Source organism: Macaca fascicularis, chromosome 2, assembly GCF_037993035.2.
Source record: "Macaca fascicularis isolate 582-1 chromosome 2, T2T-MFA8v1.1".
Classification (NCBI taxonomy): domain Eukaryota; kingdom Metazoa; phylum Chordata; class Mammalia; order Primates; family Cercopithecidae; genus Macaca; species Macaca fascicularis.
Genome location: NC_088376.1, coordinates 10,112,737 through 10,132,334, shown reverse-complemented (window position 1 = coordinate 10,132,334; position 19,598 = coordinate 10,112,737). Strand labels below are relative to the sequence as shown.

At 38.1% G+C, this 19,598-nt stretch overlaps 1 protein-coding gene across 26 annotated transcripts in view; it reads left to right on the top strand.

Moving 5' to 3' along the window:
* The window catches only part of LPP (LIM domain containing preferred translocation partner in lipoma), a 724,989-nt gene that overhangs the window by 242,906 nt on the left and 462,485 nt on the right, over nt 1-19,598 (top strand). For 21 of the 26 annotated variants that reach the window (XM_074030782.1, XM_065539344.2, XM_065539350.2 and 18 more), the window contains one exon: nt 6,518-6,719. The exons of the other annotated variants lie outside the window; for them this stretch is intronic. In XM_074030782.1, the coding sequence (XP_073886883.1) occupies nt 6,527-6,719 (193 nt within the window). In that variant the 5' untranslated portion in view covers nt 6,518-6,526. The remainder of the gene's footprint in view (nt 1-6,517; nt 6,720-19,598) is intronic. 26 annotated transcript variants of the gene reach the window in all.

The following is a 19,598-nucleotide window of genomic DNA, read 5'->3' as shown; positions in this document are numbered from 1 at the left end:
TGAATTAGTTGCCAGGAAGATGTAGGGACTAATACAATGTCATTTAAAGATTAAGAGAACTGCTCTAAGTAAATTGTTCTCAATGCTTGGATCAGAGTATATACATAAAGATCCCCGTATGAGGTTAGTGTGCAGACTGTTTTGATAAACACTACTCTAAGCTTATTGCAATGGATGTTAGATGATACGATGGAACGGTTGTTTGTTTTTCAGTTTTGGTTATCTATATAAATCTTTTTAGAAGAGTGGCACACTGATTTGGAGGAAAAAAAGGAAAATGTGACCAAACACTACTTCTTTCTGTTTTTGTGGATGACAGTGACTTGGCATTCACATGGTATCCTGAGAGGGCTTTGTTAGTATTAACTGTCAGTTGGCCTATTGCCCTGAGTTTTCCCACCTGTATGGGGTGGTTTCTGGTCATCACATAGCCTTTTGTAGTTATTTGTATTCTGTTGTGCCTTGATTTGTCTGTTGACTATTGGCCTCATTACTTTGTGGTCCTGTGGCTTATTATGATTAGATTTGAGGGCACAGAATAGAGAAAACATTATGGCAAGTAGAACTCAAGAGCTGGCATGGAAATAATAAGAGCAAAGACAACTGTTAAGAGCTGACTTCCTTTTCTCTGTGGTGTCTTCCTTTCTTCTCCAAATAGGGAGGTAATACAGAGTGAAGAGTGGAGAGATTTGGAGTCAGAGATCTGTGTCCCAGCTTCAGCTTTGCCGTTCGTTAGCTGCATATCCTTGAGCAAGTTATTCAACCTCTTGCAGTCTTACTTTCTTGATTTGCTAGATGTGGGTAATGATAATGCTACCTCATACGGCAGTTGGGATGACTGTGTGGCCATTGAAAAATTGTTTGACATATAATAAATCCTCAATAAACACTTGTTATTTATTGTCAGTCTCTGGTCTTCTTAGGATGGCTGGGGGAAAAGACAGAAGAGCAGCAGAGAAGTTGCTAAGTGAAACCTCTTACGTTCTTCTTAATTGTTTGCATTTGACAATTTCTGAAAGAGCAACGCTGAGGAAGCAGCAGCTCCCCAGTTCTCTTTAGCAGTAGGCATCTTGCTTAGAGGAGGGCCATTGCTCTTGCTTTCCTGTCTGCTGATGGTGGTTGTGTATTCTCAGAGCCTCTCTGGAAATCTTCCCTTTCACTTCTTGCTTTCATGATGATTATGAGCTTCGAGTGAAACCTATCTAGAACGAGGGGAAGTAAGAGCAGTGTGAATCTTGGTCCAGCAACACCAGCTCTCACCACTGCTGATCTTTGGGTTTACATGGGTCTCTCTGAGAAGCCAAGAAGCCCCAGTAATATGTGCTAGTTCATCTGTTCATTAAACTTGTGAAGTTTCATCAAACCCATTTATCAAAATGAAGAGCTGTAATTAAGATTTTAGAGAAAGAAAGCACTCTAGGATATTAGAGCCGATTGGGACTTTACAGGTATTCATTTTGCAAATGAGTAAAGGTCACACTAGTATAGCTGAGACTAGAACTGGGGCCACAGGGACTCTATGTCCATACTATTGGATTTATCACTTTCCTTGGATCCATCCTACATGATTTAATTTTTAGTACCTGGAATTTTCACTCTCGTTATCTTCCTATTCAAGGATAAAAGCTCCAGCTTCTTATCTTTATCTTATCTTTATATAAGACCTTTAAAAGGCAGGACTCACGTTATCTTTTAGAACTTTCCCCTAACTATTCTCCCTGAATCCCTCATTTTGGTACCACTGGTCTGATCCCTGTCCTACAGAAATGCCTTGCTTCATACCCAGGCTCACAGTATTATTTCTAATCTTTGCCCTTGTTACTCCAGTTTTCTTTTATTTACTCATCATTCAAAGTCCTGGTTAAGGGCTACCTCTGCCAAGCTTCTGCTAGCTTTTCTGACATCCCCCAAGATTTTTCTGTGCTTTCTGTGTTACTGTCTTTCTCTTTTCACATTTATAAATATTTCTTCCTCAAATAGGCTTTGAGCTCTTTGAGTAAAGAATAGGAATCTGATTCATCTATAGCGCCAGTGCCAGGCAAATAAATTCATTCATTCATTAAATTAACAGACATTTTTATTGAGTACCTATCATGTGTAGGCCCTGGGATTATAAAATGGTAAATATTTCCACTCTCAAGGATTTGAGAGTTTAGTTTGGGAAAAAGGCAAGCAGACGGGCAAGGTACCATGTGATGAATATGTGACAACAGTATGTAGATGCTGTAGAATTGTACTATAAGGATATATAACTTGAACTGTAGGATATAGTGCAAGATTTACCTTCAAGGACTAGTAGAAAGTAATGCTTATGATCTAAATTGATGCATAGTACATTGGAAGTCATTTTTAGACAAGAAGTAGCTTGGTTAAGAGAGAGGAGAGATCAAACCTAGGAAAAAAAGAGTGAATTTCTATCAGAAAAGTACTGCAAAATGACCTCAGAATAAATAGAAAACTACTACTACTATCATAGAAGTTACTGATAATATGATTAATGTCTGTTAAAGGAAGATATATTTAGATGACTTTATGCTGAATTTGGATAACCTTTAAAAAAACCAGATAATTCCAATGAAGTTATTAAATAACCTAGACAGTAGAGGAGGTTGGAGAAAACTCCCCTATCAAAACCTAATCATGATAAGTAAAACAGGCAGAAAAAATGCTATAAAATGCTCTTTATTATGATTATATGTACACAAATTATAAATAAAATAGCCTAGTTAATTCATTAATATATCAAAACACAACCGTAACAAAGGATTTATTCTAGGCATACAAAGATGGTTCAATGTCTAGGCTTTATCAACATATTTCATTACATCATCAAATTAAGGGAGAGAAAAAGAGGTTAATGCATCAGTGATTGCTAAAGAGGGCACTGCAGCTGTGACTAGATAGGATTTTATTCCACAAATGCAAAGATAGTTCAATATCTGGAAATCTATCAGCATGCTTCATTACATCACCAAATTAAGGAAAGTAAAAAGAGATGATTGTATCAGTGAATGCTATAGCAATTCTAGAAAGATATGAGTAACTAAGAAAGGGTAATGTTCATTCATTGACCCATTTCTGTGTAAGATAGTTATGTAAGGGCTTCTTGCCTAGGCGTTGTGCCAGTATAGTGAGACTACTTGGAGTTTCCAACTTGTTGGGACATGTAGGCAGGTAAATAAATGGCTTCCTTGTGGACTGTTATAAGTATGCAGAAAGTCGTAAAGAGCCCAGAAAAAGGAATTAAGCTTCTCTTCTTTGGAGGAGTTAGGGAAATGTTCACAGAGTTAGAGACATTTGAGCTGGGACAATATAAAAATATAGGGCTTGGTAGAAAGTGAAGAGAGGTAAACGGCATTGTTGATGTTGAACACAGCATCAGCAAGGGTTCAGAATCATGAAAACTTATTATAAATCCTGGGAATGGTGTCACTGGGTCACTGCTGACATGCAGAAGAATGCTGAGAGAAGATACTAAAAAGGTCATCTGCAAACAAATGATTGGTCAGAAGATGGGCCTCTCAGGAGGAGTAGCTGCAGGTGCTTCTTCATGGAGGGCAGCGTGCGGGTAATTTATGATACTGGGGGACAACTGAAATGACTGTGGAGCCAATGATTTGCATATTGATGCTTAAATTTTATTTATACTCTCCCAGAAATTGCCTATTTCTTTATATCTGTGCTATATCTGAAAAGCCAAGATGATACAGTCAGTCAGTAACTTGGGATTGCTGTGAAAAATGTGAATCTTTGCTTAAGAAACTACTGACTCCTATATTAGCCAGTTTTAAACCTTTTATTGTAAAATGACGTTAGATTTATAGAGACCTTTTGAGGACAGTATTAAGCCATTTTAAAAATTATAATTAACATTTATACTACAAATGTGCTTAATGCATTAAAAGTTTCAAACCTTTACTTGATCCCTTTTATTTCACACTTATATTCACTTTAGTCATACTGAAAGCAAACCAGTCACTTTTATCACTTTTATCCCAATTTAGTAGAAGACCAAGCCTCAATTAAAAGCAAAAGCAAAACCAAAATTGGCATTTCTCAGCCGTGTGAGATGGGTTTGGTTTTGGTATTTAGAAAAAAAATCATCTCAAGTTATTCCAAATGTGTAGCTAAATTTAAAAACCATGAGTAAAACAGACATTCATTGGTTGTTTTTCTATATTGGTTTTGTGCTAGGCCTTAATGGTAGTTTATAAATGTGTAAAATATGGTCCTTACCCTTTTAAGGAACTCCCAGTTTAGCAAGTATATGTGTGTCTTTGTGTGTGTATATATATACATGTATGTATGTGTGTGTATATACGAATATGTAAAAGGTACAGGGGATAAAAAAGAAAAGAAAGGCCCTGTAACCAGAGTGAAAAGCCAGTACCATCACTGGCTTCAATAGCATGTGTCTTGATTCCCAGTTTAGAGTCTTTGTCATTGATTCATGTTATCCTTGTCTTTTAAGAAAACTGCACGTCAAGCTGTTCTTCCAAGCAAGATAGTCATAAAATTGCCATTGACTTTCTATAAGAATAGAGGCATCTTTTTTTCTCACTTTGCATAGCACTTTATACTATAAAAAGTACTTTAATATCATCTCATTGGTTGCCATAAAAATTCTGAGAGTTAAGGAAGACAGAGGTTTATATGTTTGTTTGTTTTTTGAGAGAAGGTCTCCCTCTGTTGACCAAGCTGGAGTGCAGTGGTGCAATCACAGCTTACCACAGCCTCAGTCTCCCAGGCCCAAGTGATCCTCCAACCTCAGCCTCTTGAGTAGCTGGAACAGCAGGTGTGCACCATTATATCCCGCTAATTTTTTAATTGTTTGTAGAGACTGAGTCTCATTCTATTGCCCAGGCTATTCTCAACCTCCAGGCCTCAAGTGCCTTGGCCTCCAAAGTTCTGGGATTAGAGGTGTGAGCCATTGTGCTTGGCTGAGTCCTCTGAGAGAGTGAAACTATCTGAGGCTCTAGAGGAGATGCTGTTCAAAGTCATGCCACTTGTTGGTGGTGTGGACTGATGTTAATGTCCAGGCAGCACTCTTTCCCAGCTCTCCCCTCCACCCTGTCTCTCTATTACTGTGCCATGTACTGAGGCCTTTGATTTCTGTGTTCTGATGCTCTTTGTCTTTACAGACATCTGGAGGTAATCATGTAGCCCTCTTAATTAATTCGGTTCAATTAATAAATTAGTAGGTGGCTTTTGGGCTGGGGGCGGGTACAGGGTGCCTTCCGGGCGTCCCTATGCTGGAGAGCTCTTGCAATCAGGCTTGGAGAGCCCTCCTCGGCGGCAGCCTCTGAGTCTCATCCCCAGCAGGCAGGCTGACTGGAGAGGTGTTTGGCTTACCCTGACAGAGGAGACATTTCCTTTCTTCAAACGGTGTGTGCAATCTGATCGGAGCAGCGTCTGGGCTGATCTGATTGTTCCCTCCTAGTTGAAGTGAGCTTTTCGTGAAGGTCCAACATGGTATCAGCTCAGCATACATGTTGATGGGCATTTCTTTGTTGTGCAGGGCTGACCTTTCATTACATGTGTTGAATATTCTATCCTCTGGCCCTAAATTCCAATAATTGTCCCAGACATTGTGACAACCAATATGCCCCTCTTCCCCTTTTCCACGTGCCCCTTGGTGGGGACCAGAGCTGCTCCTGCTGATGGGTCATTTAAAAGTGTCCTGCGAGGTATCTGTTAAACCCTTGTTTCCAAAATAAACTTTCAGTGGTTCCTTAATAACTGAAGAATGAATTTAAACTGAACAGTGGCTGCTAAGCTATCTGTGCTTTGGTTTCAACCCACCTTTTAGTTCTTTTGCTTGCTACTTTCTGTTATTCCCCCTCCAAGCACACTAAACGTAAATGCCGTGTACTTTTCTGCCTATATATTTTGCTAACATTTTTCAGGCTCAACCCTGCTTAGCACTCAAACCCAGTCTGTGTATCACCTCATCAATAAAATCTTGTTAATTCTGCCCCTACCAAGAAGTGAGCCTATGTTTTTCTGCATCTCAGCAACACTTGTTCTTAACCTCACTTAGGTAACTTAGCACTTCATTTAGACATAACCATTTAATTGGAGAGATAATTAATTTAATAGATTATTAATAAAATTCAAGCTCTTTTCCATTCTCCTACCATAAAAACTCCTTCAAGTTAGGAACCATTTCTTATTCACATCTATTTCCCAACAGTGCTAGGCATTAAAATAGTTGACTATTGGAAGGGAGATATTCAAGTTTGAGGGAGTGTTCTCTTCCTGCTCCTCCTCAGTCTCTTTCTCTCTTTCTCCTTTTCCTCTCCTTCCTCCTCTTCCTGTCCTCCCTCCTCTTCCTCCTCCTCTTTCTACTCATGATTCCTCTGCCTCTTCATTTTTCCTTCTTCCATTTTCTTTCATTCTTCGTTCCAGAGAACTTTTTCATTTAGTATAGATTAAGATGAAGTAGCAATGAAATGAGGAGTACTGTCTTCATTTTCATGCTTCTATAAAAACAGTGTTCGTTTCTTTTTCATTGCAGATTCCAACAATGTCTCACCCATCTTGGCTGCCACCCAAAAGCACTGGTGAGCCCCTCGGCCGTGTGCCTGCACGGATGGAGACCACCCATTCCTTTGGGAACCCCAGCATTTCAGTGTCTACACAGCAGCCACCCAAAAAGTTTGCACCAGTAGTTGCTCCAAAACCTAAGTACAATCCATACAAACAACCTGGAGGTGAGGGTAAGTGCTGGGATTTCAGAGTTGGTTACTTGGAGTAGGAAAATTCAGTGTTGTGTAGGTGATTTGCAGTACAAAGTTGTGTCAGAAAAAGGTAGTTTGTGAATTCACAGCGTGGTTGTCATAGGCTACTAAAAGTAAAGGAGCCCCTGGAAATAGTCTAGACCAACCTCCCCTTTTAGGAAAAAGACTTTTTATGGGTTATATGGCTATGATTACATAGTGAAATGGGGTTAGAGCTCACACTAGAAATCTGGCCTCTTTAGTCACAGCTCAATGCCTTTCTACTGCATTATCTTCCACCTCCAGCTCATTCTCTTGTAGGGTTTTAGCTACCAGACAGTCGTCCCTCCCTCTTGCCGTTGGACAAATGTCCGCAAATGCTGCCAAGCAGTAGTCCAATCAGACACTTATACAAAGTGAACCTAATAAAGTGCATGGAATTGTTTACCTCCTCCGGCTGTTTTTCTTCCCTTAGGCTGCTGAAGGATAAAGTTGTCTAGAGTGTTCTGTGAGATTTGCATTGGTTAAATCTCCCAGACAAATTTGAGTGAAGCCTAGTTTCAGGGGTTTTAATAACAATGCATTTAGTTTATGTCACGTAGAGTTTGAAGGTCTACGTGAGCTCCAGCTCTCGTGTGTATGTGTGTGTATACACTCACACACGAAGCCTCAGGGGCAGTATAAATGGTACCATACTCTGATTGAAAAGGTTCCATATTTTTACCAACGAATGCTAGCAGCTTATTCAAACTCAAGAAACAATAGCTTAAAAAAACAAACAAACAAACAAACAAAAAAACTGAAGAATAGGAGCTGAGAGAGAAGAGGCAGTGAAAGGAGATTTAACTCCCTTTGTTTTCTGTCCCTGTCCCACCATTAAAAAAATTATTAATATCTTACCCCTCTCCGTGATGTTTCCAGTTGCTTCTTGAATGACATTAATGTTTGTTTTGTCAATATTGCACACAGGTGTTTCACACTCTGTGATATAGTCCAGTCCTCCTATTTTCTTTCCTGTCCTCTCCTGCGCCCAGGAAACACTTTACTAGTCTATTAGTATTTTGGGTCGGGTCCCAGAGGCCTAGTTCAGATGTCTGGCTTGTGTAAGGTGAACACCTAGGCTGGGTGGTAGAGAGGATCAGGCTTCAGCATGCATGGCTAAGCTGCAGCTGTGGATCGTTGGGTATCCTTTGCCTCAGAAAGTACAAGAACAAGACCTTTAGAAAGCTGCTCTTGAAAAACAGTAAATGAAGCCTTGGGTGCTGTACTAATCTCTATAGCACTCCATGATGTTTTATTGCCTTAGCAGGAGACTGCATCTTTGCAATTTATCAATCACTTAGTGGAACTGGCTTTCTTTGACTCATCCTTCTTTAGTGATTTCAGGGCTTGGGAATGGGATGAATGGGATCTGGAAGAGAATCTCTCTTCATAGGGACAGGAGGAGCCATATGCTGGCCTCCTCATTTATGGTTTTTTTTTTTTTTTTTTTTGAGATGGAGTTTCACTCTCGTTGTCCAGGCTGGAGTGCAATGGCGTGATCTTGACTCACTGCAACCTCCGACTCCCGGGTTCAAGTGATTCTCAACCTCACCCTCCCGAGTAGCTGGATTATAGGCACGCACCACCGTGCCCGGCTAATTTTGTATTTTCAGTAGAGACGGGGTTTCTCCGTGTTGGTCAGGCTCATCTCGAACTCCTGACCTCAGGTGATCCGCCAGCCTCGGCCTCCCAAAGGGCTGGGATTACATGCGTGAGCCACCGTGCCTGGCCCTCATTTATGTTTTCAGTGTTTCCCTTTGTCATCTGACTAGGGGCATTGCTGTTTTGTCACCTAATTTCTGGGGAAAGCTTCAGTGGACCTCCCTCTAATCTGAACAGAATAGAGACATGTCCAGTTGTAGAGCAAAAGGCAAAGGTGTGAGGAAGTCTTTGTAGATATGAGAGTTCTTATAGGCCTGAGCATTATGGTGAGGGCAGATCCTATATTAAGAGGGCTAATAAATGGCATATATGAGAGAGGGAGAAGAGAAGCACATAGTGGCCTCCCTTTAGACTCCTTTATTGTGAATTTGACATGCCCTCCCTGTACTATGTGTGTTCACCCGCTGTCTTATTCTCTAGGAACAGAGAAGTGATTTGTTTGCATGCTCTGCAGCGCACAGTCCTTGGTCCCCTCTCAACATGTCACCCCACATGTTTTTGTTACCTGCTAAAATTCTGTTTGTATCACTTTCTCCAAAATGTCTAGGTGTGGCCTAGATCAGAAGTAATTACTCCTTTCCCCGAGTTTCCACATCTTATTCTTTGACTTATCCAAATTTCTACTACTTTTGTTATTGCTGCCGCTTACATTCTGTCCCATATTGAACATGTAGTACATGCCAGGCTCTTTGCTTTCTCATTGTTATTTTGTTGCCTTATTATGTAACCCTACAAAATGGTTTTTTTTTTTTTAATTTTTCTTATAAAGAAATGGAAGCTTAAAGGAGGTGACATTCTCTATGATTTGTTTGGAGTATGTTTCTGAACTAAGGCTGCTGTCCATATCCAGCACGTGATACTGCTTGTCCTTCTATTCACAGCACGTGTGGCACCAAGCCCCACATTACAGTGATACGTCCCTGCGTCCCTTATAAGAATATATATAAGCTTTGCTTCCTCATTGAAGCAACAAGACATGGTTTCTCACTCGTCCTTATGTTCCTCATAGCTCATATTATGCTACTGTGTTTTTAGTAGGAATGGTTGCATATGGTCAAATGTATGTCTGTGTGTTCTTATGTATGCATATATATTTGGATGGCTGGCGGATGGCTGGCTGGGTGAGTGCACTGCTCAGTAATGCTTCTCCAAAGCAGTTTGGAATATGGTATAACTCAGTCTTTTGTTTTCTGAAATTTTGGTTCTCTCTTGCATTTCTGCCAATTCTCACTCTTTTTCTCTCTCCCCCTCTCTCTAAATATAATAACCTTTACCTTTTCTGAATATGCAAGAGAAGAAATTTTCCTTTAATACATAAGATAAAGACAAATCTTGGGAACAGTTTATGGACATTCAGACTTTTTAAAATAGAAGCTACATTTCTGCATCTGCTGTATGACACGAAGATGTATCCATGTATTTGTTGGAAGTAGATTTGCTTTTCTTTATATTTAATTTAAATGTTATCAGTGCATTCTGTTACTCTGAACATTTTTGTAACTTATGTCTATTGTGTTTAAATGTTTACACATTTTAAAAGTTTATAACCATTCTTTTTCTTTTCTTTTTTTCGTTCAGAATGTTCTATACTCTTAGTGAAATTCCCAAGATAGTAGGTAGCACAGGTTTTATTTCCAGGATGCATTGGTGATAACAGCTTATGCTCTGTATTGCCTCAGCTCATGCTGTTTTTTGCTTTTAGCATGTACTTGTCCCCCAGTTTCCTGCTTCTACAGTCTTTTAATTCCTTGCTTAAAAGTTGACCTTCACGAAGCTCAGCCACAAATGCAGAAAGTCAGAACTAATAGAAATCACGCAATCCATCTTGTTCTGATGTGAATGTGAAAACTGCAGTCTAGAAGGTGTAAGTTATTTGTTCAGAGAAGCACAGTCTGCTCCGAGCCGAGTTGGCACTCAAGTCTTTTCCCTCTAACTCTAGAGTTATCCCAAACCTTGTACTGTATTCTAATGGCAAACTGTTCTTTACTACCCCATAACCTCATGCATTGTATACAGTTCTTATGACAATGTGTTTTTAATAGATTTGCTTGTATATGCACCTGTCTTCTCTAGTGGAGTCTGAACTTTGAGGCTCATGGGCTGCCTGACTCATGCCTTTTCCCTCAACAGCACCTAACAGGATACCTGACACATACTAGGGACTCAATAGTGTTTGCAGAACTGAGTTAATTGATAAAGCACAGTAATATAAAGCTACTTCTCCAGATACATGTGCTAGGTTCTTAGCAGCTTATGAGACACTGTGATTCTGCAGCTTCGACCTATGTCTTTGAATTACTTTTCCTTCCTATGCCCGTTCTTTGAGCTTATATTTCCCACCTTGGTGTTATATATGTAATCTCTGGGTTTGCTTTCCCGTGTTTTAATTCTGACTGTGAAAGTAGAAAAATACCCACATGTTTTCCATATCAACTTGTCTTTCTGGGGCACCCATATTTGTATATATAGTTATTTTTTATTTTTTATTTTTTAGTTAAATAGCTGTTGGGGAACAGGTGGTTTTTGCTTACACGGAGAAGTTATGTAGTGGTGATTTCTGAGATTTCGGTGTGCCTGTTGCCCGAGCAGTGTACGCTGTAGTCTTTTATCCCTCTCATCCTTCCCACCCTTCACCCTGAGTCCCCAAAGTCCATTATATCATTCTTATGCCTTTGCATCCTCATAGCTTAGCTCCCACTTATAAGTGAGAACATACAGTATTTGATTTTCCATTCCTGAGTTACTTGTAGAATAATGGTCTCCAACTCTATCCAAGTTGCTGCAAATGCCATTATTTCATACTGTTTTATGGCTGAGTAGTATCCCATAGTGTATATATACCACATTTTTTTTTATGCATTTGTTGGCTGATGGGTATTTAGAAGATTTACAGACAACAATCATATGAAAAAACGCTCAACTCACTGTCCAGGAAATGCAAATTAAAACCACATTGAGATACCACCTTACTCCTGCAATAATAGCCATAATTAAAAAAATAATAAATGTTGGCATGGATATGCTGAAAAGGGGACACTTTTACACTGTTGGTGGGAATGTAAGCTAGTACAACTGCTATGAAAAACAATATGGAGATTCCCTAAAGGACTAAAGTAGACATACCGTTTGATACAGCAGTCCCACTACTGGGTATCTACCCAAGGGAAAAGAACTCACTACCTGAAAAAGACACCTGCGCATGCATGTTTATAGCAGCACACTTCTTAAAGATTTTATATGATGTTCCCTCACTTTCTATTCTGTTTAACTGATGACAACAAGATAACATAATGCAATTTTTCTTCTGGTCTTTAAAATACTAGCCTTTAGTGTTGTTTGTCCTATAATCTGGGTTTTTCACTCTGCTCCAGATTAAAAAATAAAAAGATAAAACAAACAACAACCACCCCACCCCCCAAAAATAAAACAACAACAGCAGTTAAACTCAGTCTTAGACTTTGATGGCAGAACAGAACAGTATAGTTCTTTTTCTGTTTTTGGTAAATAGGAAAGCAAATGAACTTTCCTACTGTACTAATGTACTTTTTAAAAGATGGTTTTTGAAATTATCTTACTAATACACTCTGGGGATTACTATTAGGTTGCCTTTAATGGCAAAAACCATGATTACTTTTGCACCAAATTAATCACTCTCTCTCTTTCTCTGTCTCTCTCTCTCTCTAATTTGGCTGAATGAAATTTGATAATACTTTTTATCCACCATTAAAATAGATCATCATTTGGAAAGATTTGTAAAGTTCGCAAGTTTGTGAAGCTGAAGTTGTCTTGTGGCCTCGAATTCACTTTCTTTAATTTCTGAAATTCTTTTTAAAAAACGGTTTTATGTTAGATTTTTAAAAAAACAAATTGGTACGACATGCCAGTTCTCACTCTTTTTCTTTCTCCCTCTCTCTCTCTAAATATAATAACCTTTACCTTTTCTGAATATACAAGAGAAGACATTTTCCTTTAATACATAAAGGCAAATATTGGAAACGGTTTGTGACCATTCAGACTTTGGGTCTGCATTAGGTACCAATTCCACGTGATCCTTTTGGTGGAATTGTTTTATATCGGTATACTCTTTTACAGTTTATTTAGCACTTGTGTGTTCATTGTCTTTTCATTTCAGTAGGAAATTCTTACTGTAGCTCTCTGAGGTAGGTAGAACAGATGTTATTGTCATTTTGATGATTTGTAAGTAATAGAAGTGGAAGAGTTTATTAAAGAATCGTGTAGCTAGTAAAAGAGTAGAGGGAGACCCTCACACCCAGGGCCCTTACTAATTTTAAATGCTTCCATTTATTAAAGGGTTGGCCAGACAGTCTGATGTCTCCTTTAACTTCATTATTTTATTATTTCATGATTCTTCTTTGAAATTAATTTCAAAATGGTGACCCTTTTCACAAACCAGCTTTGTGTATATTGGTTCACATAGACTTGTCAAGATAGATCAAGACAGGTGAGGTGAATTGTATTAAATAGGGGTCCTAAGCCTGGATTATTTTTTTTAACAACATTTTTCTGTGCTTTCTGCTACCGTGAGGTTATGAATTTATTATTCCATGGAGGGGAAACAGTTATAGTTGATTGCTAATCTACCCATGAGTTTGGGGCTGAATTGATCCGGAACCCAGGTTTCCTAAATGCACTCGTTCAGCTGCACCACCATGGTTTATGGGAACCAGGCACGTTTGGAGCTTGGTTCCTAGGGACTGATGAGTCCTGGATTTTTGATGCTTGGTGGAGAATTAGCCATCAGTGATGTGAAGCCATGTATCCTGGTTAGGCAGGACGCATTTGTTTTCTTAGCAGATAACTAACGTGTGAGGGGAACTGATGTCCACTTATGGCATTCTATTTAAAGAAATAATTTAGACTGGATTTTCCCCATTATTTTTGCTGTGAATGTATGGTCCTCACGGTGTGCTTTTCTGTCTCTGGAGTCCTATTGTCCTTTTCCCCATGCAAAGAGAATCTTGCTCTAACTTTGGAGATACAAATGGGAAACATCTCTTTTGGAGGTTACAGATGGGAAGCATCTTTTTGTAATCCTGACAGTCCTGTGAATTGCAATTACAGACTACAGTTGTAACATCTTGGATGTTTGTTATAAGTATGCATGTTATGCCATGAGAATAGCCACAAATTCACAGAAACCTCAGGACCTGTAATGAAGCTCGGGTTTGCCTGGCATGCCCGTTTTCTGGATGAGCATAAGCAGCTTGAGCCTCATCCATCACTGCACAGTGCAGTGCATGAGGTTTAATTTTCAGGTCCTCAGGGTGACAAAAGAACAAGCTGTGTATTCATTAAAGGATCAAATATTAATTGTATTAATTTGATCTTTACACTGCATCTTTCAGCAGAGAAATTCACTTGTAATTCTTGGAGTGACATCAGATCTTACCAAATATTCGTAGGCCTTATTGACGCTCAAAAGTGCCAAGATGCAGCCCTGGCTTGATGGTCGGCGCAGTTACATTCAAGCTTTGGTTTCACCACTTGGCCTTGGGCGTGATGCTTTTCTATTCCATATCCTCTTTAATTCATAAAATATTAGCTGGTAATACTAGCTGTCTCACAAGATTGTTTTGAAAGCCAAATATGATGATAAATGTGAAAATGTTTTTAAACCGTAAAATACCTGATAACCCCAAGGAGCTACTAGTATATACTTATTCAGCAATCATTTACTTAAAACAGATCTTGTGCCAGATACTCTTCTAGGGGCTGAAGTTATGGCAGTGAGTGAAACAGAGACTAGTTCCTGCACTCTTGGGATGTATTTTCTTGCTCTAATAAAAATAACATTATTAATAATAATTAATAGTGATACAATTGTGAAATAAAATTTATTTAATAAATGCATTTTATAACCTTATATGTAATTACCAATAATTATTCAAAATTATAAAAAATACTTTAATATAGGTTAAGTAACCCTAATCCAAAAATCTGAAATCTTAAATGTGAAAAAATCTGAAACTTTCTGAGTGCCAACACAATGCTCAAAGGAAATGCTCATGGGAACATTGTGAATTTCAGAATTGTGGATTGGGATTGCTCAGCTGGTATGCGTAAATATTCCAAAAATCCAAAACATCTGAAATTTGAAACACTTCATGTCCCAAGTGTTTTGTATATGGAATACTCAGTCTGTACTAACGAATATGTGCTAATATAAATATAATAATAATTTAGCATGTTATCTGTAAGTACTGATGTCATTAACTTCTAGTAACAGTGATAGGGATTATAATGCCTCAACACTATATAAACTATAAAATTCTAGAACCAGGGTGAATCTTAAAAGTTATCTAATGCAACCCCTTTCTTTCCTAGATGAGAATAGTTGAGAATGTATTCACTAATACATTTCAGGGACGTACACGTTCTTTGCCCAGGAGTGCTGTAAATAACCAATGAAAAATCTTGAATGCAGGCAACAATTTAATATTCATTTCAGAGACTCAGAAAGGCAGGTGGCTTGTTCAGTATTGCAGATAGTAAGTAGGGAAGCCGAGCCATGATCCTGGGGATTCCTCTCTCATAGATGCATTCTGGGGGACTTGTTTAGAAGTTACAGTGATTGAACTAATATACCCAAACAAAGTGGACTAGATGTTTTAGAACAAGGAGAAGTCTGTGTATTGTTGACAGAAATCTCTTTTATTTTGTAACTTGTCAGCTTAATTAACTGCTGAAATGAGTTCCTTAATAAGGTGATGAGTTCCTCCTAATTCTTGTATGGTTCAAAAACAATAATTAATGCTGATTTGTGTGGTGAGATACATATTAATCATCTTTATTTTTAAATTATACAAGCATACAATACTATTGTCACTCCATGTTTTACATCTGAAGAGAATTTCATTGCTTTTTTGATAATAAAAATATACAGAGAGCCACAAAGAGATGTCACCACACATGTATTAGAAAAGCTAAAATAAAAATGTGTCTCATATGCTGCTGAGGATGTGGAGAAATGATCTCTCACAATGCTGGTAGGAATGTGCAAAATTTCGTAGCCACTATGGAAAACTCTTTGGTGATATTTTACAAAAGTAAACATGTACTAACCATATGACTCAGCAGATACACCCTTTGGCATTTAATCTAGAGAATCAAAATGTTATGTTCACAAAAAAAACCTGTACATGGATGTTCAGAGCAACTTTTTTTTTTTTTTTAATCATAATAACAAAACACTGGAAACAACCCAAATATCCTTTGATGGGCAAATGTTTCAGTGAAGTCTGGTACAGCCATACAATGGAATAATACTATTCAGCAGTAAAAAAGAGTGAAGTGTTATTGATATATGCAATAACCTGGACATGCTTAATGAAAAAACTGTCTCGAAAGATTACATATATTGTATGATTTCATTTTAAGACAAAGCTCTAGAGATGAAGGACATATTCATGATTGCTAGGGGACAGACATGGCTGGGTCAGGTGGGACAAGTACTGGTCATTCATACTAAGAGGATGCAGCAAGAGTCTGTGTGGGTGGAACAGTTCCGTATCTCAATTGGAGTGATGGTTACATGAATCTAAACATGGGATAAAATTACGTAGAACTGTATGCACACACAAATCAATGCAGGTTATAAAATGGTAAAAGCTGAGTAAGGTCTAGTAAACAGTAACAATGTCAGTTTGCTGGGTTTTGTAATGTGTTATACCTTTATGAGAGTTACCATTCAGGGAACCTGGGTAAAGTGTACATGGGACTCTGTACTATTTTTGCAACTTTCTGTGAGTCTATATTTCAAAACAGGTTTAATAAAAGTAAAATAAAGAAATGCATATAGTTTTCTTAAAGTATTATTCTCTTACTCAAAGTTCTATCTTACATGCCATCTGAATTGCTTGTATGATACTTTGAAAGATCACTGCTATATGTATCCCTGCCAGAATGTATGGTTTAAACTGGTTTTCAAAGCTGGCCAGTCATCAGAAAGACTTGGAGAACATTTTTCAAAAGAAAAATATTAAAGCAGGTCCTAGGTCGCATCACAATTCTACAGAATCAAAATCTCTGGCCATGGGCCTCAGGAATCTGCATTAAAACAAAGCAAAATTAAAACATAAAGCACAACTCCCTGGGAATTGTGATTGATTCTCAACCAAAGTTTGGGAACCTCTCATTTATTTTATTAATTTCAGAGACCAGTGCCTTAGTCTCCTTGGAACCTTCTCCAGGTCCTGAGAGTGTACTCTTTCTCCCATAGTTAATGACGGTAGCTTTTGAAGTGTTAAGCATCTTTATCATGTGAACGTAGTACAGATTCAGAGAGCATCCTTCATGTTGCTATTCTTTTCCCTCAGTGCTTTCATCGTAGACACCAATCTTTTGCATATGTTGTTCCAGGTCATTTTATTTGGGATCCAAAACCAAAAGATTTCAAACAATGACAAAAACGGATTCTTCGAGAATGCCCTAGTCATGGCCAAGCTTCTGCATTACAGAGCTCTTGCTATTGTGTTGCTTTAGGTAGCAATGCCTGAAATCTCACAAAATTTTGGGTCACAGTAGGGCTATGTTAATTATCTAAAAATGGATTCATTATGGGCATTATAAAATAAACCTGACACCTGAGGCTTTGGGCAAATATGCCATATAAAGAAATCATACCCTAAAATAACGATTGACTTAAAGAACTTAAAAAAAATCAGTATGGCATTTTTATCACCCTTTCTTAAAATTACTGCATTCAGAGAGACCTGATGGCTTAGGACAGCACCTGGGGCAGAGGAGTCTAGGTCATTGGGAGGTGGCACCCTGAGCCTTCTAGCAGTTTGCTCTTCCAGCACTCTCCCTTATTATATGTTCTTTACATTGTTCTGTATGTTGCTGTCTTCAAATAGAATAGATAAGTCTACTAGTCAATATAGACATATAATAGGCACCACATGCCCATAAAGGTTGCATTATGTAAATGTAGTGCCATAATATAATATGAAGGATGTCCGCTAGGAGGAACTGGGGAAAGCATCACAGACAAGGACACATCTGATCTGAGTGTTAGAGAATGAGTTAGTTGTTTACCAAGCAGAAAAGGGCGGTGGACAGCATGCCATGCCAAGTAAAGGGAACTGCATGTGCAAAAGCAGAGAATGGCCCCCATCCCGACCCTTTTGATTTTGGCAGTTCTTTGCTGATGTCCTCAGGCAGTGCATCTGGGCTCCTGGGAATAGCTTTGCAAAGTGAACAGAGTGACTTCACTATGGGTAGACCCAAATGTTCTAGCATGCTCTGAAACTTACCTCTAGAAATAGCTCCAGGAAGTTAGGTAGCTACAGAGAGGAAGGACCAAGAAATAAGATCTTATACCACAGGCAAGAAGTACTTTCCTGGAGGTACTGGCCAGAACTACTGTTGCTATCTCTCTGCACTTGTTTGTTATATTTTAGAATGAAATGTGCCTTTGCATACAGATGCTAAGGCAAGAAAGAAAAAGCAAAAGGCAGTTCTCTTTAAATTTCCTGAAACAATTTCAGGCAGCTTTTTTTTTTTTTTTTTTTTTTTTTTACCTAGTCAAACACACACCATTAAGAATGGAGGTGTAAGCTAACTTAATCATTTTTTGTTCTGTTTTTCTCTCTTACTTATTCACACGTTGGGGTAATCCTGAGAAAACAGGAAGCAATGAAAGAAGGATTTTATTGTGAAATGTTCATTACAACTTGCAATTTTAAATATGTGTTAGTATGAGTGTGCATGAATGTGAATAAATTTTAGAGCACTTTCTCACGTATTATCTAGTTTAATCATCAGAATATCCTGCAATGTTATTATAGTTCCTACATTATTATGGTTCCTAAAGACAAATGAAAATTCTGTGATTCAGAGACCCATGGTTAGGCTAATATATATAGAAGTCTCACATTTGACCAAATTTTAGTATCTTCCCTTAAGTATTGGTAAGGTACAATAAACAGTATTTGGTAATAATGAATTATCACAATTACTAAAACAACTTATCTGGCAGAACAGTATCTTAACTATTGAACAGTATTATTGTGGATTTATTTGCCTTCATTGCATCTGAAGTCTACTTTGCTTTACTGCTTACCTTATCTTTCTAGCTACTCTGTAAAAAAGTTATTATCATCCTCAATCTGCAGAGTATAATGTATGTAAAGTGAAATAGCTGGCATATTGCAAAGGTGGAAATTGGACCCTTATCTCCTAAATCCAAGTCTGTAGGTGTTCCTCAGCCGTACATGTATCTCATGTTAATGCATTATTACTTTTATTAAATGAAATAATTTTTCTCAAGGAGTCATTATTTGACAAGACCTTTGGAATAACCATTTGGAATTTTCCTTAGTTCAGTTGAATTATGTCATCTTGCTTAAACTTTTCAGATATCACTGGTAGTTTTACTGACATTACAATGGAATTAAAATGACATTTTATTTTATTTCTTACCATTCTGTAAAAATGGCATTTTAATTTGTCATTATTTTTGTTATTCATCTGTTTATGTATGTTATAATGACTTGGGTTTTCTTAAGTGCATCCTCTGTAAAAATTACCTCCTGGGAAAGAAAGCTCCAAGTTCTATGAGGTGTACCCAGAAATATCACCACTTGAGGTGACAGTAAGTGTCATGCATGCCACCCAATGTGATCCCTGGTAGACAGATTTCACTGTTTTATATCTTGACATCTGCATTGAATTCAGTTCTTTTATTGGCGCCTATTCACTTCCATCTTGTGCCATTGTTATTAACGGGGCTCAGTAGTGGACAGGAAAAAGTATAAACACATCGTAGCCCTTAAACAGTTTACATTTTCATTAGAAATTTGACATTTGAAAATGACCAGTTAACTAACAATATAAAGCTTTACTGTAAAGCTTCTATTTGTGAAGTGACTCTGTGGCTAACTCTATCAGAAGAAAGAGTTTGCTTGGAGCCAAGGTAGTATTGGAAGGTTACAGAGAAGAAAGACTCAGGGAGGTGATTAAGCATATAGACTCTGGCATCAGATAGATCTGGGTTCCAGTTTTGATTTCACCTCTTAATTTTCTGGGAACTTGGCCTCACCAGGATAAGTAGCAACCTAAGTTCTTTCAATTTTAAAATAGGGATATTTATCTACTAGGTGTGGTGGCTCACACCTGTAACCCCAGCACTTTGGGAGGCCAAGGGTGGATCAC